The following is a 26,475-nucleotide window of genomic DNA, read 5'->3' as shown; positions in this document are numbered from 1 at the left end:
TACGATGCCCGTAGTAGGCGAGAGGTAGGGGAAATTAGAGGTACTAAGCGGGAAGGAGAGACTATAAGTTAATTATTAGGGACAAAGGTAATATTCGCCGAATCTCTCGGTAGATACTATAGTAGGGATACCTCTAGTAGTTTAGCCTCGCTAGCGAGACGGAGGAGTAGATAGATAAGAGGCGGAAGCTAGGGGGGTTATAGATAGGGTAGTTATTAGGGCAGGCCTATAATACTAGCGTACCCTTAATAAGGGAAATCTAAGACGACAACTAGGGGGAAAAGATAGGCGGGAAGGAGGAGGGGTTTTTACTAATACGGTTTCCCCTCTATATATACGAAAACAAGATAGTATAGCTATATAGGCCAAAGGGCACTACAATAGCTTAATAAAATATCTATCTATCTATATAATCTAGAAGTTAAATTGTAATAGAAATTCTACCTATCGCGCTTATCGGCGATTTAGCTACTTCGTAGTTATAAAATATTCGAGGTTCTTATAGTCTAAAAACACTTTAATTAGATCGCCGTCCTCGTCTACTTCGTAAGTAAGCTCCGGGCGCTACTCTTTAAATACTTTAATAATCGCGAGGAGTTCCTTATTATAGATCTTATAATTATACTCCTAGGGGCTTAGCTTCTTCGAATAGAAAGCTATAGGATGTAACACTCCCTACTCGTCGTATTATAAGAGCACACCTATATTAATAAAGTCTAAGGAGTTAGTCTCGACGACGGTCTACCTACCTAGTATATAGTATACTAGTATACCCGCCTTACTAAACGCTACTTTTAACGCCTCGAATGCCCTCTAGTAATTATTAGTCTAGCCAATTCTACGGTTCTTATAATTACTAGGCCTATCTAACTTCGTTAGGTTAGTTAATAGGGATATAATACGAGAGAAGGCCTCGATAAACCTACGGTAGAAGTTCGCGAATCCTAGGAAGGCTTAGACATCCTTAAGATTAGTTAGTACTTCCTAGGTCTATATATATTCCAATTTCTCCGGGTCTATCTCGATACCCTAGAGTATAATAATAAGGCCTAGATATTTTATACGTTCCTAGTAGAACTTAGACTTATCGATATTAATAGTAAGCCCGGTATCTCGTAGCTTAATTAATACCTTTTATACGTGTTCGATGTATTCCTCTAGAGTGTCGCTAAAGATAAGGACGTTATCTAGATATACTAATATAAAGTTCTCTAGATGTTCCTATAGAACCTTATTAATATATAACTAAGGCGATATTACCTCCCTCTACGTAGGTAGCACCTAGATACATAACCTATATATATAACCGCTAGCCTCGAGGTCTAGCCGCGACCTAGGGGTCTGTAGACACCTAGACAGTACGCTTAAGAGACAAGGGTGCCACATCGTAGTAGGAGACTTTAACATACACTACCCTTCCTAGGAAAGCCTTATATAGCCGTACCCTATAGCCGACGAAGTACTCGACTTAATAGCGAGTAACGTAATTGCCCTTAATACCCCGAAGGACCTAGGCACCTAGAAGAGAGGGGGACTCTAAGGCACGATCAACCTCTCCTAGATCTTAGATAGCTACTACTACACGGTAACCTACTATAGGATCGAATATAAACTCGAGGCGTCGTTAGACCACATACTAGTTAGGACCTCTATTACGATATAGATATAACGTACACTAGCGGGAACCCCTGAGCCAAACTAGGGAAAGGCCTACTAGGCTAACATCTAGGCGTACCTCGATGACTCTAAGAGGCTAGTCCAGATCGCGTAGTAGCAATATAACAGTAAAGACGAGATAGACGAAGTAGTCTAGGGGTTGATAGACAAAATAAGAAAAGCGACCTTACTTCACATTCCGCTTACCTAACTAACGACATAGTCTAAACTATACTAGACGCCGGAGTGTACTACGGTAGTAAGAGAAGCAAGGAGAGCCCGCCGGGTGTGGACGAGTAGCTATAGCGAGGAGGCCTAGAACGTATATAGGGAGGCATACTAATAGAAGAAAGCTATAATACGAAGGGAGAAAGCAGTCGGCTAGAGGGCTATAGTAGAAGAAATCGCCGGCAAGCTAGAGAGGATATAGAAGCTAGCGAAATGGGCCCGACAGGACCCTATATAGGGCCCCTCCTTCTCTATCCTAGCGCTATAATCGCCTAGTAGCCCGGTTAGCGACCCCGAGGCTAAGGCGCGTCTACTAGCTAGCAAGTTCTTCTCGCCCCTAGTTAAGGCTAATCTAAGCGACATAAATAGCTCTACTCCCCTAGCCCCTAGTATCGCGGTCTAATAGGAGGTGTCCGAGGGAGAAGTTACCGCTATACTAAGGAAGTTGCCGGCGAAGAAAGCCCCGGGGCCGGATAGGATCCTAAACGAGCTACTAAAGAAGTGTAGAGATCAACTAGCCCTAGTAGTTATAGCGATCTTTAACGCCTGCCTATAGACCGGGTACCACCCGATAGCTTTTAAACAATCGACGATAGTAGTCCTACGTAAGCCGTAGAAGGAAGACTATACGTAGGTGAAGTCGTACCGCCTAATTGCGCTCCTTAACACTCTTAGGAAGGCGCTTAAGAAGCTAGTTATAACGAGACTCTCCGAGGCGGTAGAGGAACACTCCCTACTCCCGGACACCTAGATAGGTACGCGCCTATAGCGATCGACGCTATCCGCGATAGAACTTATTACCTCTTAGGTAAAGGCTATCTAGTATAAGAATAGGGACAAGGTGGCTTCCTTACTTAGCCTAGACATATTAGGAGCCTTCGACTACGTGTTATACCCGCGGCTACTCTATATCCTAAGGTCGAAAGGACTCCCTAAGTGGCTTGTTAACTTCGTACGGTCCTACCTCTAAAACCGTAGTACGTCGATCCTAGTCGGCTAGTATAGAAGCCTATTTTAAGCAGTCTATACTAGAATCCCGTAAGGCTTAACGCTAGCACCTATTCTGTTCCTCTTCTTTATAGCGACGCTACTCCTAGCCCTAGAATCCTAGAACACCGCTACGAGCGGCTTCGTAGACGACATAAACATCCTAGCGTAGTCTTCCTCGACTAAGGAGAACTGTAGGCTACTAGAAGAGAAGCACAAGATCTGCGAGGACTAGGCTAGGAGGCACGGGGCTCGGTTTGCCCTAGAAAAGTACAATCTAATACACTTTACGCGCCGGCCACGGTTCTATAATATGTAAGCTTCTATCTAGATATAGGGGCATACGACTAACCCGGCAAATCAGCTTAGGATCCTCGGACTATAGGTAGACCCGGCGCTACGGTAGAGGAAGTACGTATAGGCAATATTACGGAAAGCTAAATAGAATATAGTATTATACTAGAGGCTTACTATATCTATATAGGGGGCGGACTTCCGGCAGTCACGACTTCTATATACGGCTATTATACGGCCAGTCCTTACCTATAGTAGCTAAGTATAGTCCTTAGGCGAGAGGGCCTGCCTATCGAAGGGACTCGTCGCGCCGCTAGCGAAGATCTAAAACTAATGCCTAAGGAAGGTCACCGGGGCATATAAGTCGATACTAACGAGGATACTTAAGCACGAGACCGCTATACCGCCGATCGACCTATACATCTAGGGACTACGGACCTCCTACTTAGGCAAGTCGGTATAGTACCTAGTATAGAAGGTCATCGCTAGTATAGTCGTAAGGGCCCGCGAATTAGTACTAGCGTATAGGGGCATTCGACCCGGAAACGAGCCGAACTACCGGGTAAGGGACGAATAGCTAGTAATATAATAGGAAGGTAAGAAATCGTTTGTAGAGCAACTATAGAAAGAGAGGTAGAACAACTAGGTTATAGGGCATAGTAGACGCCCTTAGCTAGCGGGACAACCTAAGGAATAGTTAGCTACAAAATCCGCGGTCAAGTACCCCCCGAAGCTTATCTACTACCGCCTTACGAGGGTATAGAGTAGTATAGCAACCCAACTACGAAGCGAACACATCGGCCTCTAGGGGTACCTATTATAGAGGAAGGTTCTAGGATACACGAATACTAGCTACCCCTACGGCTATCGCTCCTAGAACGTACGGTACGTACTCCTCGTCTATCCGAGGTAGTCGCTAGGAAGGGGGGAGTGGATGGCAAAGGCGAGGAACCGGACGATTAGGGCACTTCTTAATAACGCTAAGGACCTACGGCGTATTACGAACTAGATACTAAAGAAGGGCTAGCTAGAATAGTACCGCCTAGTAGGAACAGTATAGGAAGAGAGGATACGACGTAGCGCGACGAGACCGGCTAGGAGCGGGGGCTAACGGGGTAGTGATATAGACTACGTACGTTTAGAGGGAAAGCTAAACTAGACAAGGAGTAGTCGGGGGCGGGAAGGGTTTTCACCTATTCGGGTTTCCCTTTGTACATAACAATAGATATATACCTATATAGGCCGGATAGGGTCCTAGAATAGGGGAATAACAAATCTATCTATCTATCTATATAACTAAAAGGTTACGGGTCCGTTATAGAGGCCGAACGGTAATATAAGGCATTTGTATATACCGTAGTATATTACGAAAGCTATTAGCCACTCGTACCCTTCCGCGATACGTAACTTATTAAAGGCTACTATAATGTCTAGTTTCGTAAAGTACTTCTTTCCGTATATACGGTTAAGCGTTTCCTATATTAATAGAATAGGATAGCGATTCTTAATAGTAATAGCGTTTAGCCTACGGTAGTTAATATATACTTATAGCCCTCCTCTAGGCTTTCTTACTACTAATACCGGTGCCGGTGACTAGCTTGTTTTCTAACCGGCCTTATATACCTTACCTTCTAAAGTCTATTCGAGTAACTATTTCTTAACGGCTTTATTCTCCTTCTCGGCTAGTCCGTATAGCTTTCGATATAGCGGTTCTTAAGGTCTACCGGGTTTAATATAAATCTCGTAGTCGATACCTAGTCGGTAAGGTAGGAGTCCCTTATAGTCCTTTACTAAGAAAGTATCTATAATGTCGTAGTATATAGGCGGGAGCTTCTCTTTAGGATTGTAGTTGAACTACTTATTTAAGAACTAATCTAGGTTATTAGCTACTATTGCGCTTAGTTTAAGGCTATTATCGTTATTATCGTTATCCTCGCGCCCCGTAGGCATAATATAGAAGTACTCGGCCCTAGGCCGGTACGCGTATATCTCCTATACGCGCTACGAGACTTCCTAGTAATCTACCTCTTTATCTACCTCTAGAGCGGATATATTTAGCTCCGCCCCTCCGGCTATAAATCCTACTAATTCGCTAGTAAAGGGCTTTAGTCTATATTTTGTTTACTAGGTTCTACCGATAAAGTTTAGAGATTATACTATTTTCGATGTCTTATTATATAGACAGTGACCGAAGTGGTAGTTAGATCTAAACGCTACCTTACTAGTTTCCTAGAAGATGTTCGGGTTATACGCGGAGAGCTACGGTAGTCTAAAGAGGATGTCGTATTTGAGGTCGGTAGCGTAGTATAGTATTTACTCGTAATAACCGCTAATAACTACGTCTATAAGGGCTATATATATGATCTAACGCGCTATAGCCGATCTATCTCCTAGTATTAATCGTCTATTCTTCGTTAAAGGGATTAAGGGGGTTATATATTTACGTATAAATTTCTAATTAAGAAAGAGAGAGGTAGAGGTAGAATCTATAAGGCCGCGAGCCCTTTTATATTATATTATTACGGGTAATACTATTTAAGGGTGTATAGCTAGTTGTTATTTATCTAGTATATATACCGATATCGTAAGCTCCTTACTATAGTCCGTCTCTTACATTCTATATCTCTTAATCTTATACTCTTTCTATCTTAGAAAGTTTAGTTACTAACCGCTATCTACTACGCTTAGGTAGCGGTCGTACTATTTCCCTATTGCTATAGGTCGGTAGTAAGGGAGCTAAGGTTCGGATTAGCGTTTGCGTTATTTCGTAGGCGTAGAGGGCGGTAGTCGCCGTCGTAACTATATATCGGGCATTCGGTATTTATTAATACGTACGAGCCTATACGGTAGCGGTAGTACTTACCCTACTTCTTAAGGTCCTCCCGCTACTTACGGTTTAATAAAGGTAGGTTCTATAAGTAAACTAGTAGGTCCTCCTTCTTCTTTATACCTACGTATTATAGTAGTCGCTAGACGATTATAGCGGTCTTACTAGTAGCTACGGCGCCTACGGTATTACTACCGCCCTATACGCCGTTATTATTCGAATTAGGGTTACTACGTAGGCGCTCCTTCTATAGATATAGTCGGTCGGTCTCGTAGAAGCTCTTATCTAATACCGTATATTCCTTAATAATATCCTATATATCGTATAAGCGTCTATCTAGTTCCCTATCGCCGAAAGTCTTAATAAAGTACTTACGGTTTAGGTAGTTACGAAATAGTATTAGCTTAGTCTCGTCGGTCTACTCTATCTAAGTACGTAGCTTCGAGTAGCGAGCGTAGAAGGTAATAAAGGTCTCGCCCTACTCCTACTTATAGGTAGCGATATTAACTATAGCCTTAGTTCCTTCGTTACGGGTACCGTACTAGCGTGTTATCTAATCTAGTAGTTCTTTACTAGTCTTAAACTCGTTAAATAATTGTTATCTAGGCACGGGGATCCTCGGCTTAATACTTCTCTAAGGGTTACCCTATGTCTATTTATATATAAAATGTAGGCCGTCTACCTCGGAGCGGAAAGTAGTTATAGTTAGCTTAAGAAGTACGCTACTATACTAACTATCGAAGTTAGGGTCGTTATCGTTCTTAAAGTACTTCGGATTAGGTACGCCCTTACTAACCTCGATACCGCGTATTAGAGTACGGTTAATAGTAAATAGGCGTTCTAAAAGTTCGGTTAGGGGAGTCTATATACGGGTATTACGCACTCGAGAGTCGCGACCGTTATTATTATTAGGTCGTAGACGGTTTCTATTACGTCCTCGGTCGTTATTACTATTGCCGTTATTATCGTTACTACCGCCTCCGCCGCCGCCGCCTCTACTAGTAGCTTTACGATACTTACGTATTAGCTACTCGAGTAAAGTCTCGCGCGGAGGTAAATAGGAGGGTCGGCGACTAGAGCGGCCCTTACCCCTATTCTATATAGTGTCTTTAGTAGCTTAGAGTCGAGTCTTTAGATCGTTAACCTCCTTCTATAGAGCTTAGTTCTTAGCTTCGGTATCCTATACCTTCTTCTTTACCTCTTATAACTTTACTAGGTTATAATCCTTCTTACTCTTTAGGTCTACGGCTATCTTCTATATTATAGCCTCCTCGCTTCGTAGTATCTTATAGATACGGTTATACTCGGTATATAGCGTAGTATACTAGGTGTTCTAGAGGTTATTAGCTCGCTCTATTATATCGAGTTGTCTACCTTTAGTAATCGCTATATTTACTACCTATAGTACGAAGTCGTAGGTAGTCTTCGGGTACTAGGATACGAGGGTCGTAAGTTTATCTAGTATAACATTCTAGTATTCGGATACGAGAATATGCTCTACCTCGTCGAGTAATAGGTACACCTTGTCTAGGTCGCCGCCTAGGTTCTCTTCGAGCTTAAACTCGAACAGTTCTATAAAGTCAACCTTACTACCTTCTTCTCGCTCGAAGGCTTTCTAGTAAGCTTTATTAATTTCCTATTATAGCGCGACACCGGTATCTACTATAACCCGCCGGTTATCGTCCTCTATCTAACTCTAAGGAAAAGAGAAGAGGTCGGGGAAAAGAGATATACGCTACTTACCTTTACCCTTAGGCTTTAGTAGCGGTAGTATACCGCCGTTCGTCTATAGAGTTATATTGTCTAGGTTTAGGAGAGGCGTAACGATGCCTATTTCCTAACTATCTACTAGCGCGCGACTACCTACTAATAATATCGCCGCGTTACGTTCTCTAGGTATTTACGCGCTATACGCCTTACCGTATTCTATATTCTAATACGACTCTACGCGTTCTTCGAGTTCTATAGTTCTATCTATTCCTATTATTACGCGTCCCTTACCTAGATCCGTAATCTAGGTAGGGTAGTAGAATAAACTATAAGGGCGTGTATACTATAGAGTCCGAATAAGAGAGTTATTGTTCTATAAAGCTACGAAAGAGGAGCGCGAGGCGCGGCGAAGTTATAAAGTAAAGCTAAGCCGCGCTAACCCGATACGGAAGGGCCGCGGTTTACCCGGGCCGACGTAGCTATAGTAAGGGGTCGCGGGCTACCCGTAATACTCGTAGTCTTATTCTTCGTATTTATAATCTGTAGATTTATATATTACTCCTTTAGCGTAACGGTACTAAGGAGCTAGACATTTCCCTAAACGGGTAGTACTTCGATCTAGAGGGCTAGCGCGTCGGTTATAGCGTTAAGAGTAATAGGTATCTCGCGGTTAACGTCGCCGGTACGCTACTTACTACGGGAGTTATAAAGAATATATACGGGGTCGAGGCCGGTATATCTAGGTTTATAATAGCGGAAGTAGCGGCCTTACTAGCGTAGCTAGTCGCGGAGTTCGTCGGTAAGCTTAGGTAGTATAGTATAACGCTAGGGAATAAGGCGTACGGCCGGGCTAGCGTTCTAGGTACGCGTAGAGACCGTAAGCGTATTATTTATAGTAGGCGGCGCGGCTCGTAGTACTATACTAGCGCTCTATTACCTAAAGCCCTATTAGCCTTATTCTTAACTACTACGACGCCCGTTACCGCCTTACTAGGTATCCTTATCCTTATTCCTCTTACTATATATACTCTTTACGGTATTATATACCTCTTCTTTATCTTTAGCGATACGAATGAACTAGCTAACGGGGTCTATAAGCTAGTAGTCCTCTATCTTCTTTATCTAGAACTCGTTTAGGCTAATCTATAGCTCGTACGACACTATAGGCTTACTGGCCTTAGCGCTAAGGCGGCGGTATTCGACGATATATTTACTAAACTCCTAGCCGTACTTCTACTTTAGCTAGTATAGGTCGCGTCTAGCCTTAAGCTTAATATCTCGAGGATTCTTACCGAAGTTATCGTCTAACTCGTCCTATATATCCTCGAGGCTTACCTATTCGTCGTTCTCGATAGCCGTACGGATAATATCCCTAGGGGTACCGAGAGTATAACGCTTAACGTAGTTAAAGATATTAAGGCAAGGTGTTTATATAGTATATTATACCGTAATAGAGTCCTTATAGCTCTCTTTCTAGTCGATATAGGAGAGCTCGCCTAAGTTATCGAACTCTTTAGGATAGGGGAAACGTTAGTCGGTTTAGGCGGCAAATATCGTAGTATTATTAGTACGAGCTACTAAGGGTACGAGAGAACCGGCGCGGGTAGTACGGTTATAGGTACGGGCCCGATAGCCGCTACCTACTAGAGTCTAAGAACGACGGGTACCGGCTTATAGGAATCCTTCTAGACTAGTAGTCTACTATTCTTACTACTACGGCTATTACTAGGGTCGTAACTACTTAGGGAAAGTGAGCGGGCGGTCTTACTCGCTTAGTAAGGCAGTAAGCCGGGCTTATATCTTAAGTTACGAGATCTTAGTGTCCTACTATATAATCTTGGCCTTAAGTTAGTCGACTTCGTCCTCTACTTACTCGAGATAGCTATTAGTAGTATTAATACGGCCTACTAGCTTATCGGTAATCTTCTTATATTGTTCCTTAGTTACGGCGTCGTCTAAGGCTATTTATAGTATCTAGATACGGGCCTTAGTATCTTCCTAGGATATCTAATATATTATAGTATCGGCTTATATCTTATCTCGCTCGGTTACTATATCCTATCGGTCTTCGAAGACGACATTATATTCTTCTTAGAGCTTCGCGAGTTTAGTATTAACTTAATTACGTTCCTCGTAATAGCGTCGTACCTAGGCTCGGGAGTAGTCGAGTATAACCTTCTAGTAGGCGTACCTATCTATAGTACTCTTAACCTTAAGATATATAGTATTAGGCCGTAAGGTAACTACCCTCTTAGATACTTCGGTATTAGCGATCTTATAGTTTATTAGATCGTACTCGAAGTCTATATCGTCGAAGTCGATCTAGTCTATACGAGGAGGCGCTATACTATTAATAAACTATATAAAGTCGATACCTTTACTATCGTCCTCGTAAGACGAGAGACGAGTATCTTTAATATCTAGTCGTACTAGCTTCTTACCCTCTACCCTACTACCCTCGTATCGTATTAAAGACTAAGGCGTATTATTAGTTATAGGACTTTATAAATCGGGTATATAGATAGATAGATATTTTATTAAGCTATTGTAGTGCCCTTTGGCCTATATAGCTATACTATCTTGTTTTCGTATATATAGAGGGGAAACCGTATTAGTAAAAACCCCTCCTCCTTCCCGCCTATCTTTTCCCCCTAGTTGTCGTCTTAGATTTCCCTTATTAAGGGTACGCTAGTATTATAGGCCTGCCCTAATAACTACCCTATCTATAACCCCCCTAGCTTCCGCCTCTTATCTATCTACTCCTCCGTCTCGCTAGCGAGGCTAAACTACTAGAGGTATCCCTACTATAGTATCTACCGAGAGATTCGGCGAATATTACCTTTGTCCCTAATAATTAACTTATAGTCTCTCCTTCCCGCTTAGTACCTCTAATTTCCCCTACCTCTCGCCTACTACGGGCATCGTAGTAGTATATATTCTAGGTTTTACGATAGGTAGCTATACTAGTAGGCTAGGCTTTAGATATCTAGTACGTGTCTCCTAAATAGGTAGGCCCTTAATCTAATATATTTGGACCTGATTTAGATCGCTATACTTGCTTCGGCCCTTATTAGGTCCCTATATAGCTAGTAATTATGTCTCTAGAAGGCTCGGAGTACTATCGGGCCTATTGTCTTAGGGGCTTTCCTTTTCTAGTCCTACTCCTATAGGTAGCTCGCTATCTATTCCGCTAGGCTTTAGGTCTTAGCCTTGCTCCCGCCGGCCTAGCGAGTCCTACGCTCCTCCTCTTTTCGTACTAGCTATTCGGTACTTATCTATACGGCCGTAAAGGTAGTAAGGTCATCCTCTTTTTAGCTTGTCCTATGTCCGGCCCCTCTCCGGTAGCGGCTTTCTATCTTATTCTTTACCTCCTAGATCGTAGTTTATACTAGGTAATCTATCGTCTTTACCGCGTATTAAATTCTTATTCCCCGGATATACTAGCCGATTAGTAGTATTCCTATCTCTATTTCTACCGTACTTATTAACGTTGTCTTATATACGCCTAGTACCCTACGTAGGTTACCTACCTATATCCTATTTAGGGGTTGCTCTATCCGTTTCGGGATCGGCTTACCTACGCCTCCTATTCCCTAAATCTATACCCTATATAATATAGCTAGTCTAACGATCGCCTTATATATTACTCTTACCTTGTCGAATATTACTCCCTATATAGACGCCGTAAGCCTCTTTATCGAGGCTTCGTTAACTTACGCTCGACTCTAGGCTTTCTTAATCTATATATTCTAGCTTAGCTTCGGGTCGAGCTAGATCCCTAGTACTCGTAGCTCCGCTAATAGCTTAGTCTCGTAGCCTTAGATTCTTACCGCCGCCTTTATATTATAGTATGTTCTCGCTTTACTAAAGTATATAAGTTAGTACTCTTTAGGGGCGAACCGGGTACTATACTTCTTTACCTACTCCTCGTATTTCTTATACCTATCTTTAAGGAGGCGATAGTTCTCTTCTATCGAGTCTAACTAGGCTAGAATGTTTATGTCGTCTATAAACCCCGATACTAAGGTTTACGGGGAGGTGAGTAGGGGGATCAGATTAGACATAAATATTAGAAATAGGATAGGGGAGAGAGTAGATCCCTAAGGTATTCTAGCCTCTACCTTTACCGGGTCGGACGTATACCTTCCTAGGACTAGGTATGTCGTCCGTTCCTAGAGAAAGGAGTAGACGAACGTCGTTACCTACTAGTAGATGCCTTTCTACTATAGGATATATATTAGCCTTTAGTATAAGACGTTATCGAAGGCTCCTACGATGTCGAGGGATAGTAAGGACGCCGCTCGGTTCCTACCGTAGTACTAGAGGGTCTGAATTTACTCCGTAATTAGCTCTATTACTATTAGTGTCGATCGCTAGCTTCTTCCCCCTATCTATATTACTAGGAGTACGTAGTTATCCTCGGCTAGCTACGTAAGTCTCTAGGCTACTATCTTTTCTAGGACCTTCCCTATCGTGTTTAGAAGTACGATTAGTCTATACGACTTAGGCTAAGTATAGTCCTCCTTCTATAGCTTACGTAGCACTACTGTTATAGACTCTCTATACGGCTTCGGGTGATACCCTAGCCGTAGGTACGCGGTAAATAGGTTTATAAGGCTCGGCGCGATCTCTTCTCTATACTCTTTTAGTAGTATATTTAGTATCCTATCTAGGCCTAGGGCTTTTCGTTCTTTTAGCTTACTTATAACTCCTATTACTATATTAGAGCTAACCGCCTAATCTATATCTAGGGCAAGGAAGGAATCGTATTTAGTAAGCTAGCTACGAGATACGGTAATAAGTCTTAACCGCGCTTTCCTACTTATCTAGTACTACCGTATAGCCTCGTTCCGAGAGGTTAGCCCGGAGTAAAAGCTTCCCTCTACGCCCTCCCTCCCTATTTACTCCTTAAGCTAATATCTACCTCTATAGGCCTAAGCCCTTTAGTACTCTCTATTAACCGATATACGTATCCGTCCTCTCGGACTATATAGATAGTATTAGCCGTCGCTACTAGTATATACTACGCCCTAGGTTTTAACGCCCTTCGCGTTACCGTAGCCTATCTCTATAAAGCGGCCGTCTATACCTCGTAGGTTTGCTCGGGGTATATAGTACGCCGGGTAGCGTACTCCTTACGTTTCTACCTACTAACTAATATAAAGTTCCTTATTACCCTACCCTCAATCCTCCCCGATTATAGAACTAATCTACTTATATTATACGTCTTTTCACCGTCCTAATAGCCGTCTTTTCCTTACTTAGGCTATCGTCTTTTCCTCGTCGTAATCTACTATATAAGACTAGGTACGTTATATAGCGGGAGAGGTAGTACCTTAGGTAAAACTCTCGTTCCTATACCGGGTACTTAATAGGCCCTTATAGGCTTCGTCGCGTGTCTACCTACCTACCGTATTACCCGCTAGTAAATACTAGATTGTTTCGTAGTCCGCTCGACGCCGTCGTATATGCCGCTTAGTTATTATTCTATAGTCCGCTCGTCTAATATTTATCGCTCGGCCCGCTCGGTTTACGATCTTCGGAGGTAAAAATTCTATACTAATACTAGAGGTATCCTATCGAGCGTATAGGCTACGGTTCCGCGCCCTTCTTACTCGTAGAAAGAAGAGGGACTCGCTCCTAATACGAGTATACGCTCGTCGGATAGTTTTTATACCCGTTTTAATAGTAGTCCTCTATTTACCGCGGCTTCGCCTACGTTACGCGCCCGTCGCGCCTACGACGCTCTAGCGTAAGAATACTTAGCTCTCTCGTAGTAAGACGAGAGGTTCGTAGCCGATACTACGTATAGGTAATTCTCGTCGTCGACCTATCCTAATATATAGCGACTTAACTAAGACTAACTACCGCTAACTCGAAGCGGCGCTCGAGATATATAACGAATAGGTAGCGCGATACGGGGTAGTCTTCGTACCTAAGAAGTACTAGATAATCTACCTTACGAGGACCCCGAAGAAGTATAACCTCTAAGCTACGATCGAGGCCGGGACCGGCGTAAGCTAGATTACTCTATAGCTATCTATCCGCGTCCTAGGATTCTAAGTAGATACGTAACTCCGGTAGTATACCTACCTAAAGTAGCTCCGGTAGCGGAGAGACTAGAACAAAGCCTTAGTTATACGCCTCGCGGTGTTAGGGCGAGAGCCTAGCCTATAAGATATAAGAGTAAAAGCGAGAATATAGGTACGAAGTATAGATATAAAGGGTATAGTATAATTGCTATATAAAACGAAAGACGAAGAAAGTAAGAGAGGCCTAGGGAAGGCTAGATACTTATACGCGACCCTCGCGAGTACGTGTCCCCGTATTAATAGGGCTAACCCGTACGAAGCCGCGCTTAGTAGCTTTACTTAAAACCTTATTCTAACCTACCCTACGTTCCGAGTCTTCTACGTACTTCTTCTAGGGTCTAGCGTAGTCGCGGGTACTCGCGGGAGTACCGTAAGTTATATAGTTACGAGCCGAAGTAAATCTATTAAGGGTTAGTAGAGTAGTAAGTTTGGAGGGCTAGGTCCCGTAGTAAATATTACGGGGTATATAATTCTTAGCGCTTATATACTAAGCTAGACTTTTACTTCTTAACGACTTCTAAGTACTCTAAGGCTCTTCTGTCCCTACCTTCTATATACTCTATAGGGAGACTATAATAGTAGCCCCCCCGAACAAAGCTAAGTTCCTACAAAGCCGTAGTAGTTCTATATATCGAGGATATTTAGCTTTAGTACGAGGCCTAGGCCTAATATTATAGTCGATATACTATTAGTAAGCCCCGTCGAAGAGCTTAGATTCGAAAAGCCTACCGATATTAACCTCTAGGCCGTCTACGCGGGCGTAGTATTCTTCGATTACATTAGTTTTGGATCTTCGCTAGCGGCGCGACGAGTCCCTTCGATAGGCAGGCCCTCTCGCCTAAGGACCACACTTAGCTACTATAGGTAAGGACTGGCCGTATAATAGCCGTATATAGAAGTCGTAACTACCGGAAGTCCGCCCCCTATATAGACGTAGTAAGCCTCTGGCATAATGCTATATTCTGTTTAGCTTTCCGTAATATTGCCTATACGTACTTCCTCTACCGTAGCGCCGGGTCCACCTATAGTCCGAGGATCCTAAGCTGATTTACCGGGTTAGTCGTGTACCCCTATATCTAGATAGAAGCTTATATATTATAGAACCGTAGCCGGCGCGTAAAGTGTATTAGATTGTACTTTTCTAGGGCAAACCGAGCCCCGTGCCTCCTAGCCTAGTCCTCGTAGATCTTATGCTTCTCTTCTAGTAGCCTATAGTTCTCCTTAGTCGAGGAAGACTACGCTAGGATGTTTATATTGTCTACGAAGCCGCTCGTAGCGGTGTTCTAGGATTCTAGGGCTAGGAGTAGCGTCGCTATAAAGAAGAGGAACAGAATAGGTACTAGCGTTAAGCCTTACGGGATTCTAGTATAGACTGCTTAAAATAGGCTTCTGTACTAGCCGACTAGGATCGACGTACTACGGTTTTAGAGGTAGGACCGTACGAAGTTAATAAGCTACTTAGGGAGTCCTTTCGACCTTAGGATGTAGAGTAGCCGCGGGTATAACACGTAGTCGAAGGCTCCCGATATGTCTAGGCTAAGTAAGGAAGCCACCTTGTCCCTGTTCTTATAGTAGATAGCCTTTACCTAAGAGGTGATAAGTTCTATCGCGGATAGCGTCGATCGCTATAGGCGCGTACCTATCTAGGTGTCCGGGAGTAGGGAGTGTTCCTCTACCGCCTCGGAGAGTCTCGTTATAACTAGCTTCTTAAGCGCCTTCCTAAGAGTATTAAGGAGCGCAATTAGGCGGTACGACTTCACCTACGTATAGTCTTCCTTCTACGGCTTACGTAGGACCACTGTCGTCGATTGTTTAAAAGCTATCGGGTAGTACCCGGTCTATAGGCAGGCGTTAAAGATCGCTATAACTACTAGGGCTAGTTGATCTCTATACTTCTTTAGTAGCTCGTTTAGGATCCTATCCGGCCCCGGGGCTTTCTTCGCCGGCAACTTCCTTAGTATAGCGGCAACTTCTCCCTCGGACACCTCCTATTAGACCGCGATGCTAGGGGCTAGGGGAGTAGAGCTGTTTATGTCGCTTAGATTAGCCTCGACTAGGGGCGGGAAGAACTTACTAGCTAGTAGACGCGCCTTGGCCTCGGGGTCGCTAACCGGGCTACTAGGCGATTGTAGCGCTAGGATAGAGAAGGAGGGGCCCTGTATAGGGTCCTGTCGGGCCTATTTCGCTAGCTTCTATATCCTCTCTAGCTTGCCGGCGATTTCTTCTACTATAGCCCTCTAGCCGACTGCTTTCTCCCTTCGTATTATAGCTTTCTTCTATTAGTATGCCTCCCTATATACGTTCTAGGCCTCCTCGCTATAGCTACTCGTCTACACCCGGCGGGCTCTCCTTACTTCTCTTACTACCGTAGTGTACTCCGGCGTCTAGTATAGTTTAGACTATATCGTTAGTTAGGCAAGCGGAACGTAAAGTAAGGTCGCTTTTCTTATTTCGTCTATTAACCCCTAGACTGCTTCGTCTATCTCGTCTTTACTGTTGTATTACTACTACGCGATCTAGACTAGCCTCTTAGAGTCATCGAGGTACGCCTAGATGTTGGCCTAGTAGGCCTTTCCCTAGTTTAGCTTAGGGGTTCTCGCTAGTATACGTTATATCTATATCGTAATAGAGGTCCTGACTAGTATATAGTCTAACGACGCCTCGAGTTTATGTTCGATCCTATAGTAGGTTACCGTATAGTAGTGGCTATCTAAGATCTAGGAGAGGTCGATCGTGCCTTAGAGTCCCCCTCTCTTCTAGGTGCCTAGGTCCTTCGGGGTATTAAGGGCAATTACGTTACTCGCTATTAAGTCGAGTACTTCGTCGGCTATAGGGTGCGGCTATATAAGGCTTTCCTAGGAAGGGTAGTATATGTTAAAGTCTCCTACTACGATGTAGCACCCTTGTCTCTTAAGCGCACTGTCTAGGTGTCTATAGACCCCTAGGTCGCGGCTAGACCTCGAGGCTAGCGGTTGTATATATAGGTTGTGTATCTAGGTGCTACCTACGTAGAGGGAGGTAATATCGCCCCCGCCTTCTTCGTCTACGTAGTACACTACCTCCTAGTCGGATTCTAGTATATCCTTGCTAATATAGAAGCACGTACGGGGTCTACCGTCGCCTCGTAGGTATGTCGTATAGCCTAGTAACTTATAGGTCGTTAGTCTCTTATAGTACGGGTTAATCTATAGCTCCTAGATTGTAAGGACGTAGTAGACGCGCGGGTCCGCCTCGTATAGGAAATGGTTCTAGACTATATCCTTGCTATAGTTAACGTTATACTAGATAATGCTAAGCGTGTCGAGGCTAGTTATCGGCATCGACAATTATTTCCTCTATATCGTCCTATGTCCTACTGCCCTATACGTCCTAGTCTACGCCTATCGGCTATATACTAAAGGGGAGCCGGGCCTAGTTAGATTCCCTCGCCGTAGCTAGCAGAGCACGTGGCCTCCCGTACGCCCTAGGTTACGTATCCTTTATATCGTTCTCGGCCCTAGGGCGCTTATACCCGACCGCCGCTAGTTAGTTCCGGTATAGGCTAGCCTTACGGTCGCCGTAGAATCTTAGGGCGACGGTTCTGTTTATAATTGCCTTGTTTTTCGCTAGTTTCCGCTATAGGCATTCCGTACTATACGATAGGTAGTGCCCCGGACAGTTCGCGTACCGTCTCGTAGTCGATATATAGTCCCTAGACATATAGTCTCCTATATAGTTCGAGCAGGCCTACTTATTTATATACGTGTAGGTTTGGTGTCTATACTATTAGCATTTGAAGCATTAGAGGACACGAAAGGATAAGGAGTGCTTTTCTACTATCTTAAGGCTATATTGCTAGACTAGGCCTTATTCTATCGCTAGATCCGCCGCTTTCGCGTCTTATAGCTATACTATTAGCGCCGAGGCCTTCTTACCTTCTAGCCATTTCCTATAGAGCCAAGTCGCCTTCTAGATTAGAGAGTTAAGAGTGACCGGGTTGTCCTCTTAGAGAGCGCGTAGGTGACCCTAGTTAGTTAGGTCAAACTCCTTAGGTATGTCGTAGACTAGGATCGTGAATTGTTTCGTTAAGACCTTCGCTAATGCCGTAACCTTAGATGCCTACTATAGCTATGCCTCTAGGTGCCTCCTAGTAGTAGCAGAGCTAGTATAGATCTATAGAGTGCCGTTAGACTGTTAGTTCACTACGACTACCCCTAGTTAGTTAATTCGTTAGGCGAGCTCCTTATTCGATAGCTTCGTAACTTCGGCCTAGTCTTCCTTTACTATAATACGGATCGTAACTGTATCGTACGTTAGGCGGGGGCCTAGTATCGATGCCGCGACCAATACCTAGCTATAGGGGTGTTGATTCCGGGTGGCCTTACTAATCGCCTAGGACGTCGTCCTTATTTCTTATTGCCCTCGGTGATACGACAGTATAAGCGCCGTACGTAGCTAAGTGATCATTACCTATAGAGACCGGTAAGGGAGCTAATCGTTAGTTTCTATACTTTTTACGTCCTCTATAAGTTGCTACTAGCTGTCTTAGGGGGGCTTCGCCTATAGGGCCGTAGGCGCCGTTAGTGCCGTAGCCTAGGCTACTATTGCCTAGGAGTTGCCTAATGTAGCTAGGCACCTCCGCGGCGTTTAGAGCTAAAGAAACAGGGTGAAGAGAGCTTCAAGCTATCTAGATTGAATAAGGTAGAACTCCCTCAGTCCTAGGGGCAGTGGCCTGCTTTGTATATCGTTAGAATGGCCTTAATAAGAGCTTTCGAATGTGTCTTGTTTTGGCGTAGAGATCGATAAGCGTTTTCCTCGAAGTTTTTTACCTATAATCTAATATACTTTACGCGCCGGCTACGGTTCTATAATATATAAGCTTCTATCTAGATATAAGGGTATACGACTAACCCGGTAAATTAGCTTAGGATCCTCGGACTATAGGTAGACCCGGCGCTACGGTAGAGGAAGTACGTATAGGTAATATTATAGAAAGCTAAATAGAATATAGTATTATACTAGAGGCTTACTACGTCTATATAGGGGGCGGACTTTCGGTAGTTACGACTTCTATATACGGCTATTATACGGCCAGTCCTTACCTATAGTAGCTAAGTATAGTCCTTAGGCGAGAGGGCCTACCTATTAAAGGGACTCGTTATACCGTTAGCGAAGATCTAAAACTAATGCCTAAAGCAAACATATCGGCCTCTAGGGGTACCTATTATAGAGGAAGGTTCTAGAATATATAAATACTAGCTACCCCTACGGCTATTACTCCTAGAATATACGGTACGTACTCCTCGTCTATCCGAGGTAGTCGCTAGGAAGGGTAGAGTAGATAGTAAAGGCGAGGAACCGGACGATTAGGGCACTTCTTAATAACGTTAAGGACCTACGGCGTATTACGAACTAGATACTAGAGAAGGGCTAGCTAGAATAGTACCGCCTAGTAGGAGTAGTATAGGAAGAGAGGATACGGCGTAGCGTAACGAGACCGGCTAGGAGCGGGGGCTAACGGGGTAGTAATATAGACTATGTACATTTAGAGGGAAAGCTAATCTAGATAAGGAGAGGTCGGGGCGGGAAGGGTTTTCACCTATTCGGGTTTCCCTTTATATATAATAATAGATATATACCTATATAGGCCGAATAGGGTCCTAGAATAGGGGAATAACAAATCTATCTATCTATCTATATCTATAGAAGTAGTATAGTTCTTAGTAAAAGTGGCCCGCTCGGTAGTGTAGCCCGCTCGGTAGTAAAGTACGTTACTCTATCTATATTGTTCTTTACGCGTACTTACGTCGTACTATAATAGTATTATAGTAATGTTACTAAGGACACTATATTGTCTAAATTCTATAGTGTAGGGCGCAATGTTTAGCCTAGACTCTCCACGGCATGGTCCGTGCTCGAGTCGGCTATCCGAGACCAGTCAACAAGCACTGGAAGTTATGTCGCGATCCTTGGTAGCCAATGCCAAGCCAAACGTTTGCATGTGCTTGTTCCATGGTACGGAATGGTGGAACGCACTGACCAGGTCTCTGTTTATGTATTGATGCTCCAAACGTGCAGAAATTCAGATGCACACAGTGGACTGGGTAGATATGTCAAGCAAATTGATGTTGTACGTGCGCAGTGTATGTAATGACAGTTCTGTACCCTCTTCAGTCGAAGTTGTAAATCCTGCACATCTTCATCCTCTGGTGAAGCGTGGCTATGGTGTCAACTCAACGCGCGAATATGGCGCCGACAGTGTCCTGCACCGAGCATACGATTAGTCCCATGCCATATATGCGTGCTTCGTGCTCAAACTTCACATCCACAACAACGGTAAGACCGCCGATCACTTGAACCAAATCTGGGAAGACGCCCTGCATGTATACTTTAGCAAAGGACCCGACGAACATAAACTGTAACACTGACGGGTATGGGCATAGCGGAGCTTGTGAAGAGTAGGGCTGCGAGAACAAGATAGTGTCTGTAGTCGAGCATGGTTGCGAGCTACTCTGATGCTGTGGAGTCTAGGAGAACGGCAAGAATATGGATTCCAAAACGTATTTAACACACTGTAAGACTCGCTTGTTTGTGTTGTACAGGTTCGGGGAAGCTCGCTGGTACGTGGGCTTCCGACAAGTATCAACGGCAGCCAAGATCAAGTCAAAAGAATTCCAAAGGGAACAGTCCATAGGTGGCAGCCTCAAACCCATACTCAGTGCTGGATCTAGGCTGCTCTCACTGGTGATGGGAATTCGCAGTGAAGGTAGACTCTTATGACCCCGAGAAAGTGATGCTTCGTCCCTTGAGTTCCTTTGACAGGACTCTCCGCTTCGATCACCACGAGCTGTGGCTTGCTTGCCATCACGAACAAGCGATTTGGTCTACGGCTCTGTAAGCCGTACGTGGTGCCAGAGGGCTATCCAGGCGTTCAATGGGTTCCGGCCTCTCCTCTCGGGAGCATGATGAGATGAGTAAGTCGAACGATGCCAAGGTCGTAAGCGAAGAGGCTGTTGTTCGGTCGGCTGTAGTTCGTCGGAGTTTGAAATCCTTGGGTGAAGTACAGTCGCCTCGCAAAAGACTGTGTCGTGCAGTGGCGTGCGCTTTGACAGCGACCACGTCCTATGGAGAACCCCCAAAGCACTCCGAACATCATGCTTCGTGTAGGGTGCTATTGCGTGGATGGGGTTCACCGACCCTTCTCGCGCGGTTCTACGTACCTTCACGTGGCTGGCTGCAAAAACATGCGAGTGTTGCAGACTGTGCCGCAGGGTGGCTATGGCCTAGGCAGTCTTGAATGGCGAATCACGGAACCAAAGGGACATTGACTCTGCGCGGGTCGAATGTTGACTACTGTTTCTCGCACTCGACCGGATCCTCAGCAAAGTGGACATCTGACGACCTCAGTGCACCATGGACGACACGAGCGAACGTGAATATGCTGCCTTCTTGCAGAAGCCCGGCGAAGTGGAACGATCCGCATGTCGATGTGAGGATTCCCGGAGCCAAAGACCACGGAAGCTTATTACAATCCTCTGCGTCCTCACTGGCATGTTGATCATGGTGCCCTTAACACTCATGCTCAGGCCACCTCGACCTCACAATGGACCCTTTCCGACAGATATGCGCGATGCATAGGCAGCTGTGCAGTATGAGCGGCGCGTCTTTACAGGTTCTCTAAGTTTTGACCAGGAGGCACAAATCATCGTGCGTGTCAAAGACGCCGACGTGCAATACTTTGGACCGCCTGATCCAGCCATAGATCACGCGTGGGACGAACTGCTTCGAGGTCCGTTCGACAAAAACCAGTTGCGACTCCTCACAGCAAATGTGCTGACCCGCAGTAGGACGATTTGCAGTAATGCGACCGGACGAAGCAGCGCCGTACCAACCAGAGCTGAAGCCTTTCCCACGTACTGGACAGTTTTACTTTGAGTGAGTCCTGATCTCATGGAACCACAAGATGTGAGGACTGATCTGATGGTCAGACCCGACATGGCGCATTCTCTGCACTGTATGAATGCTGTCCGGAAGGAGGTTTCGAAGACGCTCTACAACACCACGCAGCTGCTTGATGCTGATGATGTAGTGGAGCATGTGTGGCCACAGGGTTACAAAGAGGCTCACCTCGAGCACTGCATGGACCGTATCATGCAGGCCATCATGTGCCATGGCGACCTGACACCGTCACCACTATACATAATGGACGGATCCAAATTTGCCATAGGGCGATCCGGGGAACACACTTGTCGAAAGTGGGAGCCGATTAGACGTTGGCTGGACCATCGAGGAACGCTGGGTGTGTTGTGAGCACGGGTATGATTCTGATAGACAGCAGCAAGTCCGCGATGCTTTGCACAATTTTCCTCGCAGATGCGAGCAATCATGCTTACACGAGCTTTCTGGGGAGGTTGCGGACGGAGACTCAGCTCTCCAGAGGCCGAGCCCTCGAACCTGCTTGAATCATTCCAGCGTGCGACTAAGGAACGATGGTCGTTCTCGTTCCATCACGACTCTCTGGCTTCCTCTGTTCTGATTCGTGCGGAAATAACGACAACACCAGCCGCGAAGAGCATTGTTGACATTCTCGAGATCGAGTTCATCTCTCCACCAGCTCAGCTGCGCCGCTTCGTTAGAATCGTAGAAATCTTCCACTCGAGGGAACCCCCATCCAGAAGCACAGAACACTTCTTGGCCAGGACGCTCCGGGAATGGCACGTCTATAACGCCAAGATAGTGTATGGTGTGTTCCCAGTCCCCGTCCAGATACAAGGTGTAGTCAATCTGCTCTGGCGCCTCCGGCCAGATCCGGCTTCCTTCGAACACCTGCGACATATTCCTATTCTTACTGCATTTCCAGTTCCAATGAAGTCCATGAGGCTGCTCCCAGCCTTTGTCCTCGTCCGGTTCACGTACCAGAACCTCCACAGGTTGGTCATCGTCTTCACTCCACAGCTTGAACGAGTAAGGCTGTTCATTCTCCCAACCCAGAGCACGGCAAAGGATGACGTTGAGCTGTTGGAAGCTGATGGTAGTCGGCACCCGAACGACTCTCCACAATGGTTCCTCGCGGCGATCCGGTTCAACGAGTCGCACTCGTAGCGCATAACCATGTTCCTCCAGCGGTGTATCGTCCATCTCTACATTCAAAGCCATTCCCCAATGAATCCGCAACGAGCTGCCTTTAGTGCACTTGTGGATGCGCCCGGTTCAGACCATCTCCATGTACAGTTCCTCATCTTGACGGCGCGGCATGAGCGCGTACCTACTCTCGAACTTCGTGAGTGTGATGGCGATGTTTCTCTCATGTCCACGGCGTGCCCGCAGGACGGGCCCCTGAGATTAAGGTTGTTCCGTTCGTCCTCGAGCATCAGGGTTGATCAAAGGGCATGGGCGCGGTCCAGAAGCATTGGATCATGGTGCACACAGAGTCTTGCAGCTTTAGAGGAATCTGTCAGTCGACATTGGGATCAGTGACGCTCACGTAAAGATGTATCAAGTGTACAGCCAGCTGGGCAGCTTGGATCGGTCTTGATCGTCCCTCCCTAAAGCAGAAAGCTTGGCATGCACGCGACCTAGCGTGTGACTTTCGCGTTGCACTTTCCCATCATCCCTGAACATCACCACTGCCATCAACATTAACCACACTCTTCAACATCCTTAGCTAGCATCAGTGACACTCATGGCCACTGGAGCCATCGAACTACTCGATGAACAAGATCGGTGCTGCCACACTGCACCTGACTCTACGCACGATAGTGCGACTGCAATGGGCTCGTTACTTGACTAGCTGACAGAGGAGCATCCTCGCAACGATTTGAGAAGACCTCGTCAAACATCTGCTCAGTCACCTTGGAAGTCCGCATGGGCCGACAATTGCGTTGCGCAGTCCTGTGCCGAGAGCCGACTGTACGAAATGGGAAAGAGCCTGATGAAGATCCCGGCAACATATCTTTCCGGCTCCCTGCAATTGACGGTTTAAAACCTCTCGCTCACCTGTGGTAGTAGTGTTCTCTTCAGCTGCATAGCAGTACACTCTCATCAGCGCAGAAATTATCAGCAGCTTGCCATGACGACAGACAGACTCTCCGCGCTACCGGCAGGACTCTTGCTCCACGTACTTCTGCACCTACCGGATCTGAAGACTTTGTATGCTGGAACGCTCGCATCGCCGCGACTATGGGCCATCTTCCATCAGAATTCGGACCAAGTCTTCTGGTCTATCGTCAACAGTACGTCGGTTGGCCTCATTGGACCAATCGTGTTGTACATCAAAGTCCGCGCTCCAGGCTCCCAGGACGACATCGAGCTGCTCACCTCCGCCGACGTCGAAGCGATTGATAGAGCCAGAGCGCTACCATCCTGGAGCCCTCTTCCGCATGACGAAAAGCTATTCCACCTTGTCGCCCAAGCAGTCCGTATCCATGACCTTGTTTCCTGGGTCCTCCGCACCAAGTTGGACTACCTTACTACACTCACATACTACAAAGTTGAGAATTCCGACCCGTTTTCGCACCACAACCATCTATTCCCGAGGCCGGCGCTACAGACCATTCCAACTCCTGCTCATCTCGAGGACCCGAGCTGGGTGGAGGAGACTCGTGCTGTTCGTGCTGTATGGTTGCTCGCTGCTGCATGGCGCTCAGGACGCTGCAGTGAGCACGATGTGGCCACCGGTGCACTCTTTCCCGACCACGAGCGACGAAGTATTGCACCGACGGCTCGGGAACTCAGGAGGAGCATACTGAGTTGCTCCACGCTACAAAATCGTGATCCGTCGACTAGTAGTCTTGAGACCACGACTGCCGATCACACCGAAACCGACAGCGGCGATCTATCTGTTCTGGAATGCTAAGATCCTCCCTGGTCCCACGATGCCAGAGCTGGATCAGTAGCACGACGCGGCCCTACTGATCCTCAATTCAGACACATTCGCCAAGATTCCGCAGACAACAGCTCTGAGCAAGGCGTGGGAGCAGTCTGAGGTGTATCTGCAGGCTGGTCCCAGTGACTGGTTATTCACTCGTGTCAAGACAACACGAACCATATTGCCCGTGGGGCACGTCCGCAAATGCGATGGATATCTTTTGTCGCCTCGGTTTTAGCCTTTGTGATCGCCACCGTATGAGTAGCGAGCTCAAGGTTCAATACCTGCCGATGATGTTCATCACGGGACCTAAGCTATCTCGGACAGGAAACTCTGTGAAAGACGCAGATACGCCTGGATATGTGAGCCATGAGCACGACATGTAGCGCCACTTTCAGTTCTTTATGCAAGAGGCAGAGCGAGAGAAAGATGGTCGGACGCGTTGAATTGTAGCGGTACATGTTCATTAAGCAACTCACTCGCTTTAGCACCTTCGTCTAGGGCACGTGACCGATGGCGAGGAGTTTGCATACTTGCACTCAGTTGTATCGATCGACGTGAGTATCGTGGCCTACGTGAAGGGAGGAAGCAAGGTAAGCTCCGAAGCTCAGTTCTCCATCCTCAAAACACGAACCGCGCGAGCCATAAGATCTTCACGCCAAGAATACACTAACACGCACACGCACCATGATGACAGGCGCCGAACTCAAAGTCTGCGAATCACATGGCATAAATTTACCCTCCTTCCGAGGGCATGGCTGCCTAATGACTGCACACTGCATATCTTCCCAAGCCTCCCCTTTACCAAGTACACCTTTCTCTGCCCAGGGAACCTATCCGGAGCCAAGGAAAACACTATACCACGGTCAAGATGGAGCAAACCGTCACTGCTTTCCGCACCAGAATGGCGGCAGCAAATAAAGCCTTTCTGGAAGCTCGAATCTCGGGACATCGCAGTGCACCCTACTCCAATTTCCAGGGCATTTTTGCCATGACACGTTGCTGGTCCCGCTTGACGGAGGGACACAAGATGTGGAAGGGTGAACCTCCAGTTCCTGAGGATGCTCCGGATGAGTTGAAGAATCAAGCAAGATTGGAAGCAGAGGTTGATTCTCTGGACGATGTTAAGAGACTGATCGAGAAGCATTGGCTGCTTGATGGTACTAAGCCTCCGGTTGGGGAGGAGTTGAGAAAGAACTTTTTGAGGATTTTGGAAGAAGTTTTGGATGAGACGAAGGATGGGGAATTGCTTGAGGACGAGGAGGGGAAATTGGAGTTACCTGCTGAGCTGACAGATTTTCTCAGTGTTACGAATGGGGTGCTTGATGATGCCGATTTCCGGCATAGTGGGATTTGCGACTTCTCGATGGTAGAGGAAAAGTATGTTGAGGATGAGGAACTCCTGCGTGGTAGACTTGAGACTGCCGCTGATCCAGATGAATGGGTCAACATGGGCGCAGACTACCTTGATGACGAGCTTGAGGTTGCCGCAGGCGTGGTTTTGGACTTTAAGCAGCAGTGGCCAGATACTACTCCTGAGTTCAAGAATAACACTTGGACGAGTATGTACGCTTACTGTCAGCCTGTCCCCGACCAAGATGACGAGGACTCAGCGGAAGACTTCTCATGGAGAGTTGTGATCTACCACCGGATCAATGAGATCGACCGTGCGGTGTTTACATTCACGAGTATTGCGAACTTCCTGGGATGGTACGCCTCATGGGACGAACGGATGAACATGGAATCTATGAGGAGAGCGACCTCTGGGTATGGACCTCCTGGAATTGACCACGACATTGAAGACTATGCTCCTGCATGATTGAATCATGAATTGT

At 45.9% G+C, this 26,475-nt stretch overlaps 5 protein-coding genes across 5 annotated transcripts; 3 read left to right on the top strand and 2 right to left on the bottom strand.

Moving 5' to 3' along the window:
• Nucleotides 1-20,006: 20,006 nt before the first annotated feature.
• CLAFUR5_11053 (uncharacterized protein) lies at nucleotides 20,007-20,271 on the bottom strand (the record flags this gene model as incomplete). Its single annotated transcript, XM_047910201.1, has 2 exons — nucleotides 20,007-20,150; nucleotides 20,203-20,271. 2 exons carry the CDS (start codon nucleotides 20,269-20,271, stop codon nucleotides 20,007-20,009), a joined length of 213 nt encoding a protein of 70 aa, XP_047765744.1.
• A 915-nt stretch (nucleotides 20,272-21,186) lies between these two features.
• On the top strand, nucleotides 21,187-22,083 carry CLAFUR5_11052 (uncharacterized protein; the record flags this gene model as incomplete). Its single annotated transcript, XM_047910200.1, has 4 exons — nucleotides 21,187-21,400; nucleotides 21,446-21,562; nucleotides 21,621-21,708; nucleotides 21,762-22,083. 4 exons carry the CDS (start codon nucleotides 21,187-21,189, stop codon nucleotides 22,081-22,083), a joined length of 741 nt encoding a protein of 246 aa, XP_047765745.1.
• Nucleotides 22,084-22,236: 153 nt separating this feature from the next.
• Nucleotides 22,237-22,911, bottom strand: CLAFUR5_11051 (uncharacterized protein; the record flags this gene model as incomplete). The annotated part of the gene is made up of 1 exon (XM_047910199.1): nucleotides 22,237-22,911. One exon carries the CDS (start codon nucleotides 22,909-22,911, stop codon nucleotides 22,237-22,239), a length of 675 nt encoding a protein of 224 aa, XP_047765746.1.
• A 931-nt stretch (nucleotides 22,912-23,842) lies between these two features.
• Nucleotides 23,843-24,628, top strand: CLAFUR5_11050 (uncharacterized protein; the record flags this gene model as incomplete). Its single annotated transcript, XM_047910198.1, has 1 exon — nucleotides 23,843-24,628. The coding sequence occupies one exon, from the start codon at nucleotides 23,843-23,845 to the stop codon at nucleotides 24,626-24,628; it is 786 nt and encodes a 261-aa protein (XP_047765747.1).
• Nucleotides 24,629-25,511: 883 nt separating this feature from the next.
• Nucleotides 25,512-26,459, top strand: CLAFUR5_11049 (uncharacterized protein; the record flags this gene model as incomplete). Its single annotated transcript, XM_047910197.1, has 1 exon — nucleotides 25,512-26,459. One exon carries the CDS (start codon nucleotides 25,512-25,514, stop codon nucleotides 26,457-26,459), a length of 948 nt encoding a protein of 315 aa, XP_047765313.1.
• Between the last annotated feature and the right edge of the window lie 16 nt (nucleotides 26,460-26,475).

The sequence above is a fragment of the Fulvia fulva genome, chromosome 8, assembly GCF_020509005.1.
Source record: "Fulvia fulva chromosome 8, complete sequence".
Taxonomy (NCBI): Eukaryota; Fungi; Ascomycota; class Dothideomycetes; order Mycosphaerellales; family Mycosphaerellaceae; genus Fulvia; species Fulvia fulva.
This window is presented reverse-complemented; position numbering and strand designations above follow the sequence as displayed.